Source organism: Bombina bombina, chromosome 4, assembly GCF_027579735.1.
Source record: "Bombina bombina isolate aBomBom1 chromosome 4, aBomBom1.pri, whole genome shotgun sequence".
Taxonomy (NCBI): Eukaryota; Metazoa; Chordata; class Amphibia; order Anura; family Bombinatoridae; genus Bombina; species Bombina bombina.
The window spans coordinates 442,162,012-442,182,199 of NC_069502.1; the positions used below are offsets into that span (position 1 = coordinate 442,162,012).

Sequence of the window (20,188 nt, forward strand, 5' to 3'; positions counted from 1 at the left end):
TATATATATATGAATATTTACATATATATTTATGTTTTTATATGAAGTCAGGATAGTTCACTGTACATTGCGCTCCTCCTGAGTGTCCGGTATGAAAGTAAGCACCCGGCACAATGGAGAGTGGGCAGAGGACACACCCCCTTTGTAGATCCAGATGATAGGCTGCAGCTTCAGGCGTGTCTGCCACACACGTCCCAGACAAAAGGTACAATATACAAAAAAGAAGTTGAGCTCAAAAATGAAAAAAATATATTCCAAGCAGAAGATAAAGATAAAAACAACTTTTATTCCACAAATGTAAAAAGGACATGAAACACGATGTCCTAGAAAGCAAGCCAGCAGTGACTCAAACAATCAGGTTGGTGAGCTGATCCTCATGCAGACATGTTTCGTGCGTTTGCGCACTTGTTCACTGCTTACCTGAGGATCAGCTCAGCCACCTATTTAAGGCTAAGCTAACAATCAAAATTACCATAACCTGAAACCTGATTGGATACCTGGATCTACATGACTGACTAATATTATCCAATATACAGCACAGGCTTATAAAAGTACACATAAAGTAGTTCTAAATATTGTGTAATATATCTAACAAGAGACAAGTAAATATGACAACTTTCAACTTTTAGTTGCTCATCTCAAAATTATTAGAAGTGAATAACAACAAGATATTTAATGATTGCTTTTCAAACAAAGATCGCTAAAGAAAGAAGAAAAAAATTTAAAAAAAAAATTTGAGTTGCAATATGTGTGATAATAATTACGTTTAGAACTTGGGATATATTTTGGATAATCCAAATTTGAACAGTATTTATGTAAATACATCTAGATCACGTCTAATATTTAACCCATCAGGTTCACTAGTCTGTAATGTGAACATCCAAAAAATGTCCTTTTTATTAAGTAATGTTTCCCTATTGCCTCCTCTTCTCCATTTAGTTATGTGGTCAATACCCTGTATTTTTAAGGATGAAACATCCGATTTATGATGTATTTTAAAATGTCTTGCTATGGGGGTGTCGCTATCCTCATCGTCAATTGACCTAAGATGTTGCAAAAACCTGTCTTTGAGGGACCTTTTAGTTTTGCCTATATATTGTATTTTACAAATATCACAGGTAAGGAGATAAACAACGTGTTTTGTCGCACAGTTAATAAAATATCTGATGTCATATTCTGTATTTGTTGTGCTAGACAGAAATTTATTAACCTCACTCACAAAAAATTGCATGTTTTACAGATGGGTCGTCTGCATTTAAAGCATACCTGTCTTTGTTTAAGCCAGCACTTGTTTGTTTTCGGTTTGATATCTGAAGGGGATAAATAATTGGCTAAAGTTTTAGCTCTCTTGGGAATGAAGTCACATCCAGATTTTAACATTTCTTTGATAATAGGGTCTGAATATAAAATGGGAAGTGAATCTCTGATTATTGCACATATCTTAGTATATTCAACACTAAAAGTGGTAATACATTTAATTTTGTTAGTTTGATCTTTTTTAGTTTTTAATTTGTTAGATTTGTATTGAAGCAGCTCTTCTCTGGGAATTTGATCAACGCTTTTTTTGGCTTTAGATAAAAGATTCTCAATTGTAATCAACAAGGTATAGAGTTCACAGGTACTCACAGTGAAAACAGTGTGAACTTTTTGGACCTCACTGTCCAGAGTGAAGTGAAATTGGATCTTTTATCAAAACTAAAATGTATAGAAAAGAAACAGCGGGCCATACACTATTGAAATTTGAATCATGTCATCCCCGACATGTATTAAGAGGTATACCTAAGGGGGAATGCATTCGTATTAAGAGGAATTGCACTACAGAAGAGGAATACCAAAAACAGGCTAGTGAGGCCACAGACAGATTTAAGCAGCGAGGCTATCACGAGAATCTTTTATCTAAAGCCAAAAAAAGCGTTGATCAAATTCCCAGAGAAGAGCTGCTTCAATACAAATCTAACAAATTAAAAACTAAAAAAGATCAAACTAACAAAATTAAATGTATTACCACTTTTAGTGTTGAATATACTAAGATATGTGCAATAATCAGAGATTCACTTCCCATTTTATATTCAGACCCTATTATCAAAGAAATGTTAAAATCTGGATGTGACTTTATTCCCAAGAGAGCTAAAACTTTAGCCAATTATTTATCCCCTTCAGATATCAAACCGAAAACAAACAAGTGCTGGCTTAAACAAAGACAGGTATGCTTTAAATGCAGACGACCCATCTGTAAAACATGCAATTTTTTGTGAGTGAGGTTAATAAATTTCTGTCTAGCACAACAAATACAGAATATGACATCAGATATTTTATTAACTGTGCGACAAAACACGTTGTTTATCTCCTTACCTGTGATATTTGTAAAATACAATATATAGGCAAAACTAAAAGGTCCCTCAAAGACAGGTTTTTGCAACATCTTAGGTCAATTGACGATGAGGATAGCGACACCCCCATAGCAAGACATTTTAAAATACATCATAAATTGGATGTTTCATCCTTAAAAATACAGGGTATTGACCACATAACTAAATGGAGAAGAGGAGGCAATAGGGAAACATTACTTAATAAAAAGGACATTTTTTGGATGTTCACATTACAGACTAGTGAACCTGATGGGTTAAATATTAGACGTGATCGGGGCGGAGCCAACAGCACACAAGCATGGACGCACTTTCATAATGCTCCTGAACTAATAGTACTTTTGAGGACTTTGGAACATGTTCCCAACTCAGCTAAACTTTATAGAGCTTCCTGATGATGGCTAGGATTAATACCATGCTTTTATTGTGAACCAACTCTGACATCAGGCGAGATTCTGACTAACAGGGATTAGAGGCCTACATCGGCAGCTTATACCGGGCGACCATTTTGTTTTACCCGCATGGTAGTGTCGCTACATAAATCCTGTGGACCAACCACTGAAACCCATAACCTACATCACATCACTTTTTTTATGCCTGTCACGAAGCTGGACTCTTAAACTCAACATGCTAACAACCACTCAGTTTCTGGAAGTGCTGCGCGGCATACTGAGAGATCACCACATCGCACTTGAAGATTCGTTGTACAGAAACTTTCAGCTAGAGGACACCTATATCTCTAGATCAGACATACAGCCTGATTCTACATTTGGAGAAGACCAGGAGCTCTGCTTTCAGGAGCGGGTTGCAGCGGATGCAGAAGTTGCTGCGATAGACGAAGCCCTGCCGGGAAAGAATCCATTGAGCACCATGGATTTCACCGCCACAGCGACTCAGCCGGCTCTCGCATACAGCTCAACAGAGGCGCACACAGCCACACAAGGTAAAGCAGGAGTGCCGGCGCTTAACAGAAGAGCGGAACCCAGAGCTGAAGTCACAGCGGCGATGATGGGGTCTGGAATCTTGGATCCGGAATTTGGGCCTATTACTTGCCAATCAACCAAGCAGCTCTGGAACTCACTCCCGGCATCTAATACAGGGGGCTGTGGAAACTGGTTGCTCCGGTGTCAGAAGAGCTGGGGAGGCTTCTCTCATCTATCTAAAGTTGGAGTGGGATAGACATAGCCAAACCCTGTACAGACAGTCTGCTTATAATTGCTGGAGCTGAATTACCGTTACAATACTATAGTTGATAACCTCATTGTTTCTCATTGTTTCCCCTCTACTCTGTCTACAGGACCTCATGCACGTTGCAGTCTACCAGTATCTATAATGTTGAAAATATCTTCTAAATAATCATAAAGCATCATCTGCTTATCAATGTGCTGTTCCACAATATCTGCTTACAGTTAGCATTAGGTCTATATGTCATGCCACATATGAGTTTTTATAATAATCACACTTTCACAGGTTGCTTTCAGGAAGTTGTTTTATTTCTCATACTTATGTCATACTCTACCTTTTCCATTATCCCATTATGTGCCTGCACATAATTACACTGATTTTTTTGTTGCCTCATATATTGGTTAATACTGACTTACTGTTTTCACTACACTCACCCCCTGAAGATAGTGCCGTCTAGGCTTAATTTTAGTGCTCTCTGAATTAATGCTGAACCAGACTGACTGCAGGCTGCACTTATTCTGCACTCCCTAATTATTATTACAAGTTTGCATGTGTATTTTAATAGGGATATATTCTACCCTGTCTCTAAGGTCTACAGTCCACTAACATAATAGATTAAGCAAGTACTGCTCCATTTCCTTAGCTCTAACCTTACATAAGTCTGTTTTATATAAATACATATCTACTTGTTGTGAACTACTGTGCATTATGATACCACATGACAGCTTAACTAGTTTTAGCATATTTTCACAATGTTCTTCAGGGTTGGTGCGATGAGCTTACCCCTATATATATATATGATGTGTCCCTGAGCATTTTCAGCTACAGACATAGTATTCATAACACCTTGCTTAGAATTGTACAAGCTTCCTGTATTGGTACCAGTATAGATAACTAGGACACCATTACTGTTTGTTGAAAATACTCTTGGTTAATATTTGTTTTGTTTTACTTGTATGTTTGCTGAACTATGTACTCACTTATTCCCTATATATCTAATTAATCCCACACACTACTTGCACCCTGGCATATTGAACCCTTCATAGCAACTCAATTCCTCTATGCTATTAACCTGAGCTCATACGGTACTTTGCTGGTAAAATGGCATACATGCATAGAAATTTGCAGGAATATTAGTAGCTTAGCACCTAAAACGTAAGCCTAACCAGAGCACCTGATATGGCTCCAAGACCGAGGTACACACCAACAAATGCGCTAACCTTCCAGCCACACTATTTGTTTAACATATACATTAATATTTTGTCCTCCTTTATACAGACAAAGACCATTGCAGAGCAACCACTATGCCTACTTCTCATGGATAGAGTTTGAGTGGGACTGAAGTGGTTATACAGTTACTGCCGCGTGGCATAGGGCCCATGCCCTGTGGTAGTCTTATTCTCTACCGTGAAACCCATCCACCCATATTTTAGACTTTTTAGAATCCTTGCTTGTCTTTAGGAGGTTGCGATGCTTTGGTATATAAAACAAGGCTGGTCCCTGTTCTGAAATACAACGTAGTTAACCAGCATATAGGGGCTTAAACACCTATAGGTAAGTTGGGTTGTCTCCGGCTCTTCTACTAGCTAAGGTCCAGCTTAATAATAGGAGCTACACTGTTGTTTTCACATAGTATGTAAGTGATGGATGTAACTCCTAAAGCTCAAGCCTCTTGGGCTGCAAGTCTCACATATCATCTTCAATATACCACCTCCCCCCCCCCCCCCCCACCATAATGTATCTCCTAACTTAGGAGAGTTAACCAGGCGGCTTCTCTTGACTATGCCGCACCTTAACCAGTAACTATCTCCTTTATGAGTCCATTCTGCAGTATAACATGATACCGTGACTATCTCCCCCTAGTTGGCAGTTTACATAAGTACATACTATATAGTACCACATTACTCATATAGAAGAAAATAGTTGTTATAAAAAGAGGTTCTAACTTTACCTGTACAATTCCATATTTGTGGTTCTAAAATCTTTCTGTTCAACTAACTTTACAATCTTGAAACTAACATAATGTCAATTCTAATGTTTATTGTACATGACCTTGTTTTTGTACCTGTTGAAAACCTCAATAAAAATTTACATAAATTAAATATTAGACGTGATCTAGATGTATTTACATAAATACTGTTCAAATGTGGATTATCCAAAATATATCCCAAGTTCTAAACGTAATTATTATCACACATATTGCAACTCAAAAAAAATATTTTTTAATTTTTCTTTCTTTAGCGATCTTTGTTTGAAAAGCAATCATTAAATATGTTGTTGTTATTCACTTCTAATAATTTTGAGATGAGCAACTAAAAGTTGAAAGTTGTCATATTTACTTGTCTCTTGTTAGATATATTACACAATATTTAGAACAACTTTATGTGTACTTTTATTAGCCTGTGCTGTATATTGGATAATATTAGTCAGTCATGTGGATCCAGGTATCCAATCAGGTTTCAGGTTATGGTAATTTTGATTGTTAGCTTAGCCTTAAATAGGTGGCTGAGCTGATCCTCAGGTAAGCAGTGAACAAGTGCGCAAACGCACGAAACATGTCTGCATGAGGATCAGCTCACCAACCTGATTGTTTGAGTCACTGCTGGCTTGCTTTCTAGGACATCGTGTTTCATGTCCTTTTTACATTTGTGGAATAAAAGTTATTTTTATCTTTATCTTTTGCTTGGAATATATTTTTTTCATTTTCACCAGCAATTTTGAGCGCAACTTCTTTTTTGTATATTTATGTTTTTATATGTGTATATACATATATATTTCAAGTAAATACACAGTCCCCATAAACTGCAATGTAAATGCACTTTTCAGTGCTGTTTTTATCTTACACCTCACATCCGCTTACTTTAACCCCTTAAAACTGCTTTTTTTTTTTTTGGATAGATTTTATAACTTCTTGTCAAAAAAGATAGATAATCCCTTTAAAACCCATTCCCCCGTTTTGTAAAACAAACACTGTTATATTAATAAACTTTTTACCTTTGTGATTATCTAAACTTCTAAAGACTGCACCTTGTCTCAGTTATTTTGACAGACATGCATTTTAGCTAATCAGTGTTGACATACAATAACTCCATGGGAGTGAGCACAATGCTATCTGTATTACACACAAAAACTTAAATTTAAAAATAATACTTACGCATTATAACAGAAATGTATTTGCTGTTCCCCTGTATTATACCTTCACCAACAAGAGCAGAGACCAGGAATGTGTAATAATTCCCAGGTGTCAGATCTTCAATCGAAAGAGAAGTTAGAGTCACTGTTTTATAGAATGTTGAATTTCCCTGCAGTTGGATCAGGTAAGAACTTGCATTTCCTTCAGGTGGTTCCCAGCTCAGATACAGGGATCTGGTGGTCATGTTGGATATAGTGAGGTTCATGACTTCTCCAGGTTCTATAAAATAAAAGGTAAATTATTTGAGCAAATCTAAATCCCATTGGCCTTTATATGATACAGAATCCTTGTTGTACATATGATTGTCTAGTTAATTTATTTCCCATGGATATAATCTCTACAGAAATTTACTGCTTGTCACTAGAACCTGCTTGCCGTATGATAACAAGAAAGAGAAACAAAACACTACATCACTAATGCTTAAAGGGAAACTACTCCTATTATCATTTTTTCTTCGTTCTCTTGCTATCTTTATTTGAAAAAGAAGGCATCTAAGTTAAGGAGCCAGACAATTTTTGGTTCAGACCCTGGACAGCACTTGTTTATTGGTGGGTAAATGTATCCACCAATCAGCAAGAACAACCCAGGATGTTCACAAAAAATGGGCCGGCATCTAAACTTACGTTCTTGCTTTTCAAATAAAGATACCAAGAGAATGAAGACAATTTGATAATAGGAGTAAATTAGAAAGTTGATTATAATGACCTGCTCTATCTGAATCACGAAAAAAAAACACAATTTATGCTTACCTGATAAATTTATTTCTCTTGTGGTGTATCCAGTCCACGGATCATCCATTACTTGTGGGATATTCTCATTCCCAACAGGAAGTTGCAAGAGGACACCCACAGCAGAGCTGTAATATAGCTCCTCCCCTAACTGTCATAGCCAGTCATTCGACCGAAAAAACAAGCCGAGAAAGGAGGAACCATAGGGTGCAGTGGTTACTGTAGTTTAAATTTAAAAATTACCTGCCTTAAAATGACAGGGCGGGCCGTGGACTGGATACACCACAAGAGAAATAAATTTATCAGGTAAGCATAAATTGTGTTTTCTCTTGTAAGGTGTATCCAGTCCACGGATCATCCATTACTTGTGGGATACCAATACCAAAGCTAAAGTACACGGATGAAGGGAGGGACAAGGCAGGTACTTAAATGGAAGGAACCACTGCATGTAAAACCTTTCTCCCAAATATAGCCTCCAAAGAAGCAAAAGTATCACATTTGTAAAATTTTGAAAAAGTATGAAGCGAAGACCAAGTCGCCGCCTTGCAAATCTGTTCAACAGAAGCCTCATTTTTAAAGGCCCAAGTGGAAAGCCACAGCTCTAGTGGAATGAGCTGTAATCCTTTCAGGAGGCTGCTGTCCAGCAGTCTCATAGGCTAAGCGGATTATGCTTCTTAGCCAAAAAGAAAGAGAAGTTGCCGAAGCCTTTTGACCTCTCCTCTGTCCAGAGTAGACAACAAACAAAGCAGATGTTTGACGAAAATCTTTAGTAGCTTGTAAGTAAAACTTTAAAGCACGGACCACGTCCAGATTGTGTAATAGACGTTCCTTCTTCGAAGAAGGATTAGGACACAAGGATGGAACAACAATCTCTTGATTGATATTCTTGTTAGATACCACCTTAGGTAAGAACCCAGGTTTGGTACGCCGGACTACCTTATCCGTATGAAAAATCAGATAAGGAGAATCACATTATAAGGCAGATAGCTCAGAGACTCTACGAGCCGAGGAAATAGCTACCAAAAACAGAACTTTCCAAGATAAAAGTTTGATATCTATGGAATGAAGAGGTTCAAACGTAACTCCTTGAAGAACCTTAAGAACCAAATTTAAGCTCCATGGTGGAGCAACAGGTTTAAACACAGGCTTGATTCTAACTAAAGCCTGACAAAATGCCTGAACGTCTGGAACATCTGCCAGACGCTTGTGCAAAAGAATAGACAGAGCAGAAATATGTCCCTTTAAGGAACTAGCTGACAATCCTTTTTCCAAACCTTCTTGGAGAAAAGATAATATCCTGGGAATCCTGACCTTACTCCATGAGTAACCCTTGGATTCACACCAATAAAGATATTTACGCCATATCCTATGTTAAATTTTCCTGGTGACAGGCTTTCGTGCCTGTATTAAGGTATCAATAAATGACTCGGAGAAGCCACGCTTTGATAAAATCAAGCGTTCAATCTCCAGGCAGTCAGCCTCAGAGAAATTAGATTTGGATGGTTGAAAGGACCCTGAAGTAGAAGGTCCTGTTTCAGAGGCAGAGACCATGGTGGAAAGGATGACATGTCCACTAGATCTGCATATCAGGTCCTGCGTGGCCACGCAGGTGCTATCAGAATCACTGATGCTCTCTCCTGCTTGATCTTGGCAGTCGAGGGAGCAGAGGAAACGGTGGAAACACATAAGCCAGGTTGAAAGACCAGGGTGCTGCTAGAGCATCTATCAGTGTCGCCTTGGGATCCCTGGACCTGGATCCGTAACACGGAAGCTTGGCGTTCTGGCGAGATGCCATGAGATCCAGTTCTGGTTTGCCCCAACGATGAATCAGTTGTGCAAAAACCTCCGGATGGAGTTCCCACTCTCCCGGATGAAAAGTCTGACGACTTAGAAAATCCGCCTCCCAGTTCTCTACACCTGTGATATGGATAGCTGATAGGTGGCAAGAGTGAATCTCTGCCCAGCGAATTATTTTTGAAACTTCTAACATCGCTAGGGAACTTCTTGTTCCCACTTGATGGTTGATGTAAGCTACAGTCGTGATGTTGTCCGACTGAAATCTGATGTACCTCAGAGTTGCTAACTGAGGCCAAGCCTGAAGAGCATTGAATATCGCTCTTAGTTCCAGAATATTTATTGGAAGGAGAGACTCCTCCTGAGTCCACGATCCCTGAGCCTTCAGGGAATTCCAGACTGCACCCCAACCTAGAAGGCTGGCATCTGTTGTTACAATTGTCCAATCTGGCCTACGAAAGGTCAAACCTTTGGACAGATGGACCCGAGATAGCTACCAGAGAAGAGAATCCCTGGACTCTTGGTCCAGATTCAGTTGAGGGGACAAATCTGTGTAATCCCCATTCCACTGACTGAGCATGCATAGTTGCAGCGGTCTGAGATGTAAGCGTGCAAACGGCACTATGTCCATTGCCGCTACCATTAAGCCGATAACTTCCATACACTGAGCCACCGAAGGGAGCGGAATGGAATGAAGAACCCGGCAGGAATTTAGAAGCTTTGATAACCTGGACTCCGTCAGGTAAATTTTCATTTCTACAGAATCTATCAGAGTCCCTAGAAAGGAAACTCTTGTGAGTGGGATAGAGAACTCTTTTCCTAGTTCACTTTCCACCCATGCGACCTCAGAAATGCCAGTACTACGTCCGTATGAGACTTGGCAATTTGGAAGTTTGACGCCTGTATCAGGATGTCGCCTAAATAAGGGGCTACTGCTATGCCCCGCGGCCTTAGGACCGCCAGAAGCGACCCTAGAACCTTTGTAAAGATTCTTGGGGCTGTAGCTAATCCAAAGGGAAGAGCTACAAACTGGTAATGCCTGTCTAGAAAGGCAAACCTGAGAAACCGATGATGATCTTTGTGTATCGGAATGTGAAGATAAGCATCCTTTAGATCTACTGTAGTCATATATTGACCCTCCTGGATCATTGGTAGGATGGTACGAATAGTTTCCATCTTGAATGATGGAACTTTGAGGAATTTGTTTAAGATCTTTAGATCCAAAATTGGTCTGAAGGTTCCCTCTTTTTTGGGAACCACAGATTTGAGTAAAAACCCTGTCCCTGTTCCTCCTTTGGAACTGGATGGATCACTCCCATAACTAGGAGGTCTCGTACACAGTGTAAGAATGTCTCTCTCTTTATCTGGTTTGCAGATAATTGTGAAAGGTGAAATCTCCCTTTTGGGGGGGAAGCTTTGAAGTCCAGGAGATATCCCTGGGATATAATTTCCAACGCCCAGGGATCCTGAACATCTCTTGCCCACGCCTGGGTGAAGAGTGAAAGTCTGCCCCCTACTAGATCCGTTACCGGATAGGGGGCCGTTCCTTCATGCTGTCTTAGAGGCAGCAGCAGGCTTTTTGGCCTGCTTACTTTTTTTTTCCAGGTTTGGATTGGTTTCCAGACCGTCTTGGATTGAGCAAAAGTTCCCTCTTGTTTAGCATTAGAGGAAGTTGATGCCGCACCTGCCTTGAAGTTTTGAAAGGCACGAAAATTAGACTGTTTGGCCCTAGATTTGGACCTGTCCTGAGGAAGGGCATGACCTTTTCCTCCAGTGATATCAGCAATAATCTCCTTCAAACCAGGCCCGAATAGGGTCTGCCCCTTGAAGGGAATGTTAAGTAGCTTAGATTTTGAAGTCACGTCAGCTGACCATGATCTAAGCCATAGCGCTCTGCGTGCCTGTATAGCAAAACCAGAATTCTTAGCCGTTAGTTTAGTCAAATGAACAATGGCATCAGAATAAAAGAATTGGCTAGCTTAAGTGCTCTAAGTTTGCCAAGTATGTCATCCAATGGAGTCGCTACCTGTAAAGCCTCTTCCAGAGACTCAAACCAGTACGCCGCAGCAGCAGTGACAGGGGCAATGCATGCAAGGGGCTGTAGGATAAAACCTTGTTGAATAAATATTTTCTTAAGGTAACCTCTAATTTTTTATCCATTGGATCTAAAAAAAAAAAAAAAGCACAACTGTCCTCGACAGGGATAGTAGTACGCTTTACTAGAGTAGAAACTGCTCCCTCCACCTTAAGGACTGTCTGCCATAAGTCCCATGTGGTGACATCTATTGGAAACATTTTTATAAAAATAGGAGGGGAAGAGAACGGCACACCTGGTCTATCCCATTCCTTATTAATAATTTCTGTAAACCTTTTAGGTATTTGGAAAAACATCAGTACACACCGGCACTGCAAAGTATTTATCCAGTCTACACAATTTCTCTGGCACTGCAATGGTATCACAGTCATTCAGAGCAGCTAAAACCTCCCTAAGCAACACGCGGAGGTGTTCAAGCTTAAATGTAGAAATATTAGAATCAGGTATCTTTCCTGAGTCATTAACATCACCCACTGACTGAAGCTCTCTTTCCTCAGCTTCTGCATATTGTGAGGCAGTATCAGACATGGTTCTTAAAGCGTCAGTATGCTCTGCATTTTGTCTCACCCCAGAGCTATCTCGCTTACCTTTAAGTTCAGGTAGTCTGGTTAATACCGCTGACAGTGTATTATCCATGACTGCCGCCATGTCTTGTAAAGTAAACACTATGGGCGCCCTAGATATACTTGGCGCCATTTGAATGTGAGTCCCTTAAGCGGGAGTCAAAGGGTCTGACACGTGGGGAAAGTTAGTCGGCATAACTTCCCCCTCGTCAGATTCCTCTGGTGATAAAATTTTTTAAAGAAAGAAAATGATCTTTATTGCATAAAATGAAATCAGTACATTTGGTACACATTCTAAGAGGGGGTTCCACCATGGCTTTTAAACATAATAAACAAGGAGTTTCTTCTATGTCAGACATGTTTATACAGAATAGCAATGAGACTAGCAAGCTTGGAAAACACTTTAAATCAAGTTAACAAGCAAATATAAAAAACGGTACTGTGCCTTTAAGAGAAACAAATTTTGATTGAAGAAAATAAACTAGCTATATTTAACCACTCTCTCCTACAACATCCTAGCTTGTTGAGAGTTGCAAGAGAATGACTGGCTATGACAGTTAGGGGAGGAGCTATATTACAGCTCTGCTGTGGGTGTCCTCTTGCAACTTCCTGTTGGGAATGAGAATATCCCACAAGTAATGGATGATCCATGGACTGGATACACCTTACAAGAGAAATGGGTTCAGTGTCCCTTTAAGTAAATTGTATAACACATTTTTGCAGATATGAATGTTTGCCTGTATTCATTAGTAAATACAGATATTTTAGAATGTTCCAGAAACAAATTTAGAAGATAAAGCAAACTTGTTAAGGTACAGTTCATATTGCATTAATATTATCTGTGAAAATGCATAGCAACACTCACTTGTATAGACAGATATATCATTGCTTATCCCCTGGACTTTAGTGTCTCCAACTATTGCAAAGACCATGAATGTGTAATAGTTCCCAGGTGTCAGCTCTTCAATTGCAACAGAAGCAGAAGTCACAGTTTTAGTAAATGTTGCATTTTCCTGAATTTGTATCAAATAATAACTTGTGTTTCCCTCAGGTGGTTCCCAGCTCAGAGTCAAAGATTTGCTGGTGATGTTGAATACTGTTAGGGTTTTGACTTTTCCAGGTTCTAGAAGAGAAACAAAATGAATACGTGGTGAGATAAATTTCAATTTCTTTCATGTAATTGGCAAGAGTCCATGAGCTAGTGACGTATGGGATATACCATCCTACCAGGAGGGGCAAAGTTTCCCAAACCTCAAAATGCCTATAAGTACACCCCTCACCACACTCACAATTCAGTTTTTGCAAACTTTGCCTCCTATGGAGGTGGTGAAGTAAGTTTGTGCTAAGATTTCTACGTTGATATGCGCTTCTCAGCATTGTTGAAGCCCGATTCCACTCAGAGTACATTGAATGTCAGAGGGATGTGAAGGGAGTATCACTTATTGAATACGATGATTTCCCTAACGGGGGTCTATTTCATAGGTTCTCTGTTATCGGTCGTAGAGATTCATCTCCTACCTCCCTTTTCAGATCAACGATATACTCTCAATTTACCATTACCTCTACTGATAACTGTTTCAGTACTGGTTTGACTATCTGCTATATGTGGATGGGTGTCTTTTGGTAAGTATGTTTTTTATTACTTAAGACACCTCAGCTATGGTTGGGCACTTTATGCATTTATATAAAGTTCTAAATATATGTATTGTACTTATATTTGCCATGAGTCAGGTTCATGTATTTCCTTCTGCAGACTGTCAGTTCCATATTTGGGGAATATAAAATTTTTTAAGAAATTTATTTTCTTACCTGGGGTTTAGTCTTTTTTTCAATTGACTACTATTTGCAAATTGCGGGCGGTATTAGGCCCGCGGGTGCACCAAATGCTAAACTTTATTGCGTCATTCTTGGCGTGAGAATTTTATGGCACGAAAAATTCGTCTATGACGCAACTTCATCATTTCCGGCGTCGCTTACACACGGTTGCGTCATTAGTGACGCGAGTGTGTTATTTCCGGTTATTATTGGCACCAAAAAAGTTTTCAGTTACGTTATGCGTCATACTTGGTGCCAAACTTTTTCATTATTTCAATACCCCATTGATGTTTGCCTTTTTCTCTATCAGAGGGCTATGCTATTGGCATTTTTTCCCATTCCTGAAACTGTTATATAAGGAAATTGATAATTTTGCTTTATATGTTGTTTTTTCTTTTACATTTTGCAAGATGTCTCAATCTGATCCTGCCTGAGAAGTCTCTGCTGGAACATTGCTGCCTTACATCCGGTCTACCAAAGCTAAGTGCATTTGTTCTAAGATTATAGAAATTATTTCGCCGAATGTCATTTGTAATAGTTGTGATGATAAACTTTTACATGCAGATAGTGTTTCAATCAGTAATAGTACATTGCCAGTTGCAGTTCCTTCAACTTCTAATGTACATGATATACCTATGAATTTTAAAGAATTTGTTTCTGATTCTATCCAGAAGGCTTTGTCTGCATTTCCACCTTCTAATAAACGTAAAAGGTCTTTTAAAATTTCTAATTCAGTTGATGAAATTTCAAATGACCAACAACATAATAATTTATCCTTTTCTTATGAGGATCTATCTGATACAGAAGATCCTTCCTCAGACATTGACACTGACAAATCTACTTATTTATTTAAAATAGAGTATATGTGTTCTTTATTAAAAGAAGTGTTAATTACTTTGGATATTGAGGTAACCAGTCCTCTTGATGTTCATTCTAATAAACGTTGAAATGCTGTTTTTAAACCTCCTGTGGTTTCTCCAGGGGTTTTTCCTATTCCTGAGGCTATTTCTGATATGATTTCTAAGGAATGGAATAAGCCACGTACTTCTTTTATTCCTTCTTCAAGGTTTAAAAAATTGTATCTTTTACCAGCAAAATCTATAGAGTTTTGGGAAAAAATCCCCAAAGTTGATGGGGCTATTTCTACTCTTGCTAAATGTACCACTATTCCTATGGAAGATAGTACTTCCTTTAAGGATCCTTTAGATAGGAAGCTTGAATCTTATCTATGGAAGGCCTATTTATATTCAGGTCATCTTCTCAGACCTGCAATTTCTTTGGCTGATGTTGCGGCTGCATCAATTTTCTGGTTGGAGAATTTAGCGCAACAAGAATTGGATTCTGACATATCTAGCATTATTCGCTTACTGCAATATGCTAATCATTTTATTTGTGATGCCATTTTTTATATTATCAAAATTGATGTTAGATCCATGTCTTTAGCTATTTTAGCTAGAAGAGCTTTGTGGCTTAAATCTTGGAATGCTGATATGACATCTAAATCTAGATTACTATCTCTTTCTTTCCAAGGTAATAATTTATTTGGTTCTCAGTTGGATTCTATTATTTTAACTGTCACTGGGGGGAAAGGGAGTTTTTCTGCCTCAGGATAAAAAAACCTAAGGGTAAATCTAAGGCTTCTAACCGTTTTCATTCCTTTTGTCAAAATAAGGAACAGAAATCTAATCCTTCCCCCAAGGAATCTGTTTCCAATTGGAAGCCTTCCTCAAATTGGAATAAATCCAAGCCATTTAAGAAACCAAAGTTGGCCCCTAAGTCCGCATGAAGGTGCGGCCCTTATTTCAGCTCAGCTGGTAGGGGGCAGATTAAGGTTTTTTAAGGATATTTGGATAAATTCTGTCCAAAATCAATGGATTCAGAGCATAGTCTCTCAAGGGTATTGAATAGGATTCAGAGTAAGACCTCCTGTGAGAAGATTTTTTCTCTCACGTATCCCAGCAAATCCAATAAAAGCTCAGGATTTCCTGAAGTGTGTTTCAGACCTGGAGTCTTCAGGGGTAATCATGCCAGTTCCTTTTCAGGAACAAGGTTTGGGGTTTTATTCAAATCTATTCATTGTCCCAAAGAAGGAAAATTTATTCAGACCAGTTCTGGATCTGAAAATTTTGAATCGTTATGTAAGAGTACCAACTTTCAAGATGGTGACTATAAGGACTATTCTGCCTTTTGTTCAGCAAGGACATTATATGTCCACAATAGACTTGCAGGATGCATACCTTCATATTCTGATTCATCCAAAACATTTTCAGTTTCTGAGATTCTCTTTTCTAGACAAGCATTACCAATTTGTTGCTCTTCCATTTGGCCTAGCAACAGCTCCAAGAATCTTTTCAAAGGTTTTAGGTGCCCTACTCTCTGTAATCAGAGAACAGGGTATTGTGGTGTTTCCTTATTTGGATGATATCTTGGTACTAGCTCAGTCTTTACGTTCTGCAGAATCTCACACAAATCAACTAGTGTTGTTTCTTCGGAAACATGGTTGGAGGATCAATTTACCAAAAAGTTTCTTGATTCCTCAGACAAGGGTCACCTTTTTAGGCTTCCAGATAGATTCAGTGTCCATGACTCTGTCTCTAACAGACAAGAGATGTTTAAAATTGGTTGCAGCCTGTTGGCACCTTCAGTCTCAGTCATTCCTTTCAGTGGCTATGTGCATGGAAGTTTTAGGTCTCATGACTGCAGCATCGGACGCGATCCCCTTTGCTCATTTTCACATGAGACCTCTTACAGCTTTGTATGCTGAACCAATGATGCAGGGATTATACAAATATATCACAATTAATATCCTTAAATCCCAATGTACGACACTCTCTGACATGGTGGATAGATCACCGTCATTTAGTTCAAGGGGCTTCTTTTGTTTGGCCAACCTGGACTGTGATCACAACAGATGCGAGTCTTTCAGGTTGGGAAGCTGTTTAGGGATCTCTGACAGCACAAGGGGTTTGGAAATCTCAAGAGGCGAGATTACCAATAAATATTTTAGAACTCCGTGCAATTCTCAGAGCTCTTCAGTTTTGGCATCTGTTAAAGAGAGAACCGTGTATTTGTTTTCAGACAATATCACAACAGTGGCATATGTCAATCATCAGGGTGGGACTCACAGTCCCCAAGCTATGAAAGCAGTATCTCGGATACTTGCTTGGGCGGAATCCAGCTCCTGTCTAATCTCTGCGGTGCATATCCCAGGTGTAGACAATTGGGAGGTGGATTATCTCAGCCGTCAGACTTTACATCCAGGGGAGTGGTCTCTCCATCCAGATGTGTTTTCTAAGATTGTTCAGATGTGGGGTCTTCCAGAGATAGATCTCATGGCCTCTCATCTAAACAAGAAACTTCCCAGATACCTGTCCAGGTCCAGGGATGTTCAGGCGGAAGCAGTGGATGCGCTGACACTTCCTTGGTGTTATCATCCTGCTTACATTTTCCCCCCTCTAGTTCTCCTTCCAAGAGTGATCTCCAAAATCATCATGGAACAATATTTTGTGTTGCTGGTGACTCCAACATGGCCACACAGGTTTTGGTATGCGGATCTGGTTTGAATGTCCAGTTGCCAGCCTTGGCCACTTCCGTTAAGGCCGAACCTACTGTCTCAAGGTCCGTTTTTCCATCAGGATCTCAAATCATTAAATTTGAAGGTATGGAAATTGAACGCTTAGTACTAAGTCATAGAGGTTTCTCTGACTCAGTGATTAATACTATGTTACAAGCTCATAAATCTGTCTCTAGAAAGATTTATTATGGAGTTTGGAAGACTTACATTTTATGGTGTTCTTCTCATAAATTCTCTTGGCATTCTTTTAGAATTCCTAAAATTTTACAGTTTCTTCAGGATGGTTTGGATAAGGGTTTGTCTGCAAGTTCCTTGAAGGGACAAATCTCTGCTCTTTCTGTTTTATTTCACAGAAAGATTGCTATACTTCCTGATATTCACTGTTTTGTACAGGCTTTAGTTCGTATTAAGCCTGTCATTAAATCGATTTCTCCTCCTTGGAGTCTTAATTTGGTTCTGAAGGCCTTACAGGCTCCTCTATTTGAGCCTATGCATTCCTTGGACATTAAACTACTTTCTTGGAAAGTGTTGCTCCTTTTGGCTATCTCTTCTGCTAGAAGAGTTTCTGAGCTATCTGCTCTTTCTTGTAAGTCTCCTTTTCTGATTTTTCATCAGGATAAGGCAGTTTTGCGGACGTCTTTTCAATTTTTACCTAAGGTTGTGAATTCTAACAACATTAATTGTTGTCCCTTCCTTGTGTCCTAATACTAAGAATTCTTTGGAAAGATCCTTACATTCTTTGGATGTGGTAAGAGCTTTGAAATATTATGTGGAAGCTACTAAAGATTTTAGGAAGACTTCCAGTCTATTTGTTTTATTTTCTGGTCCTAGGAAAGGTCAGAATCTTTTGCTATTTCCTTGGCTTCTTGGCTGAAACTTTTGATTCATCAAGCTTATTTGGAGTTGGGTCAGGCCCCGCCTCAGAGAATTACAGCTCATTCTACTAGATCAGTCTCCACTTCGTGGGCCTTTAAGAATGAAGCTTCAGTTGATCAGATTTGCAAAGCGGCCCTTTTTGCATACATTTACTAAATTCTACCGTTTTTATGTATTTGCTTCTTCAGAAGCAGTTTTTGGTAGAAAAGTTCTTCAGGCAGCTGTTTCAGTTTGATTCTTCTGCTTTTGATTTAAGTTTTTTTCTTTCATTTATGAGAATAAACTTATTTTTTTGGGTTGTGGATTAATTTTTTCAGCGGAAAATGGCTGTTTTTATTTTTTTTCCCTCCCTATCTAGTGACTCTTGCGTGGAGTTTCACATCTTGGGTATTGCTATCCCATACGTCACTAGCTCATGGATTCTTGCCAATTACATGAAAGAAAAGAAAACATAATTTATGTAAGAACTTACCTGATAAATTAATTTCTTTCATATTGGCAAGAGTCCATGAGGCCCACCCTTTTTATGGTGGTTATGATTTTTTGTATAAAGCACAATTATTTCTAAATTTCTTTTGTTGATGCTTTCTACTCCTTTCTTTATCACCCCACTGCTTGGCTATTCATTAAACTGAATTGTGGGTGTGGTGAGGGGTGTATTTATAGGCATTTTGAGGTTTGGGAAACTTTGCCCCTCCTGGTAGGATTGTATATCCCATACGTCACTAGCTCATGGACTCTTGCCAATATGAAAGAAATGAATTTATCAGGTAAGTTCTTACATAAATTATGTTTTTATTAATATTCAAAATATTCTAAAAATTCTAAAAATCTCAGAATTATTGTGGCTACTGAATAAAGTGACTTATTTTTAAAGGTAACTTAAAACATAAATTAAAAAAACATTTGTTTCTTTCCTAACAATTATCTAAAGACATATCAATTTTCCACTATGCTATAATACTACATTCAAGACACGTGATTGATACCAAGTGGGTCACAGATCATCTTAACCTATTGGCGCAGCTTAGTGGGAACAGAAACTATTCCCATTGGCGGCACATTGGCTCCGAACTACACGTGTAGTCTCCTCAATCGGCTTGTGACTGCACGTGTAGTCAGTGAGTGGGACAGCAGTGTGTTTGCAGCGCTGGCAGTAGTCAGTCAGACTCGCAGAGCTCTGAGGGCAGCAGCTTAAACACTGAGCTGAAGTCAGAAGTCAAAGTGTTTTTTTTTTTGCAGCTAGCTCCCAGTAGTGCATTGCTGCCCCTGCTCTTGATATATGGATAGGAAGTGGAAGCTTAAAAATGCTTGATGATGAAATGCGAGTGTCTTTATCTAATATTCCACCAAATATTCAATATAATCCCATTAAAATAGTAAGTAGCTATTGGTGGTATTAAACTTTTTTTTTATTCTTGCACATACATACTGTTACTTGTAAATACATTCCGTTATTTTATCATTTATGTATGTGTCCGTATCTCTTAAAACAAATTAGTTTAACCTCCTGTTTGCTTCTACAACTGAATTACTGTGTCGCGAAATGATGTAGGTCTAAAAAGTGTGTCACCAACATGAAAAGTTTTGAAAGCTCTGGCTTATTAACTGGAACAAATTGCTGGACTAAACTGCTAAACTACTTATCCCCCATTCTGTAGACACTCACTTGTGTAAGTGGATATATATTTGCTTCTTCCCTGTACATTATCTTCACCAACAAGAGCAGAAACCAGGAATGTGTAATAATTTCCAGGCGTCAGATCTTCAATTGTTACAGATGTTGAAACTACAGTTTTATTAAAAGTTGAATTTCCTTGGATTTGTATTAGATATAAACTCATATTTCCATCAGGTGGTTCCCAGTTCAATGTTACAGAATTAGTGGTGATGTTGAGTGTTTTGAGGTTCTTGACCTCACCAGGATCTAGAAAGAAAATGTAATTTTGATCAGAATAAAAAAAAAATATTCTTCAAACTTTTGTTTAAAGCATACGTA

General features: G+C 38.7%; 1 protein-coding gene across 1 annotated transcript in view; it reads right to left on the bottom strand.

Moving 5' to 3' along the window:
- Positions 1–20,188, bottom strand: part of LOC128656400 (titin-like) — a 491,015-nt gene that overhangs the window by 211,242 nt on the left and 259,585 nt on the right. The window contains exons 59-61 of the mRNA XM_053710280.1: positions 19,859–20,116; positions 12,790–13,047; positions 6,706–6,963 (exon numbers count right to left, since the gene is read on the bottom strand). Of these exons, the coding sequence (XP_053566255.1) occupies positions 6,706–6,963; positions 12,790–13,047; positions 19,859–20,116 (774 nt within the window). The remainder of the gene's footprint in view (positions 1–6,705; positions 6,964–12,789; positions 13,048–19,858; positions 20,117–20,188) is intronic.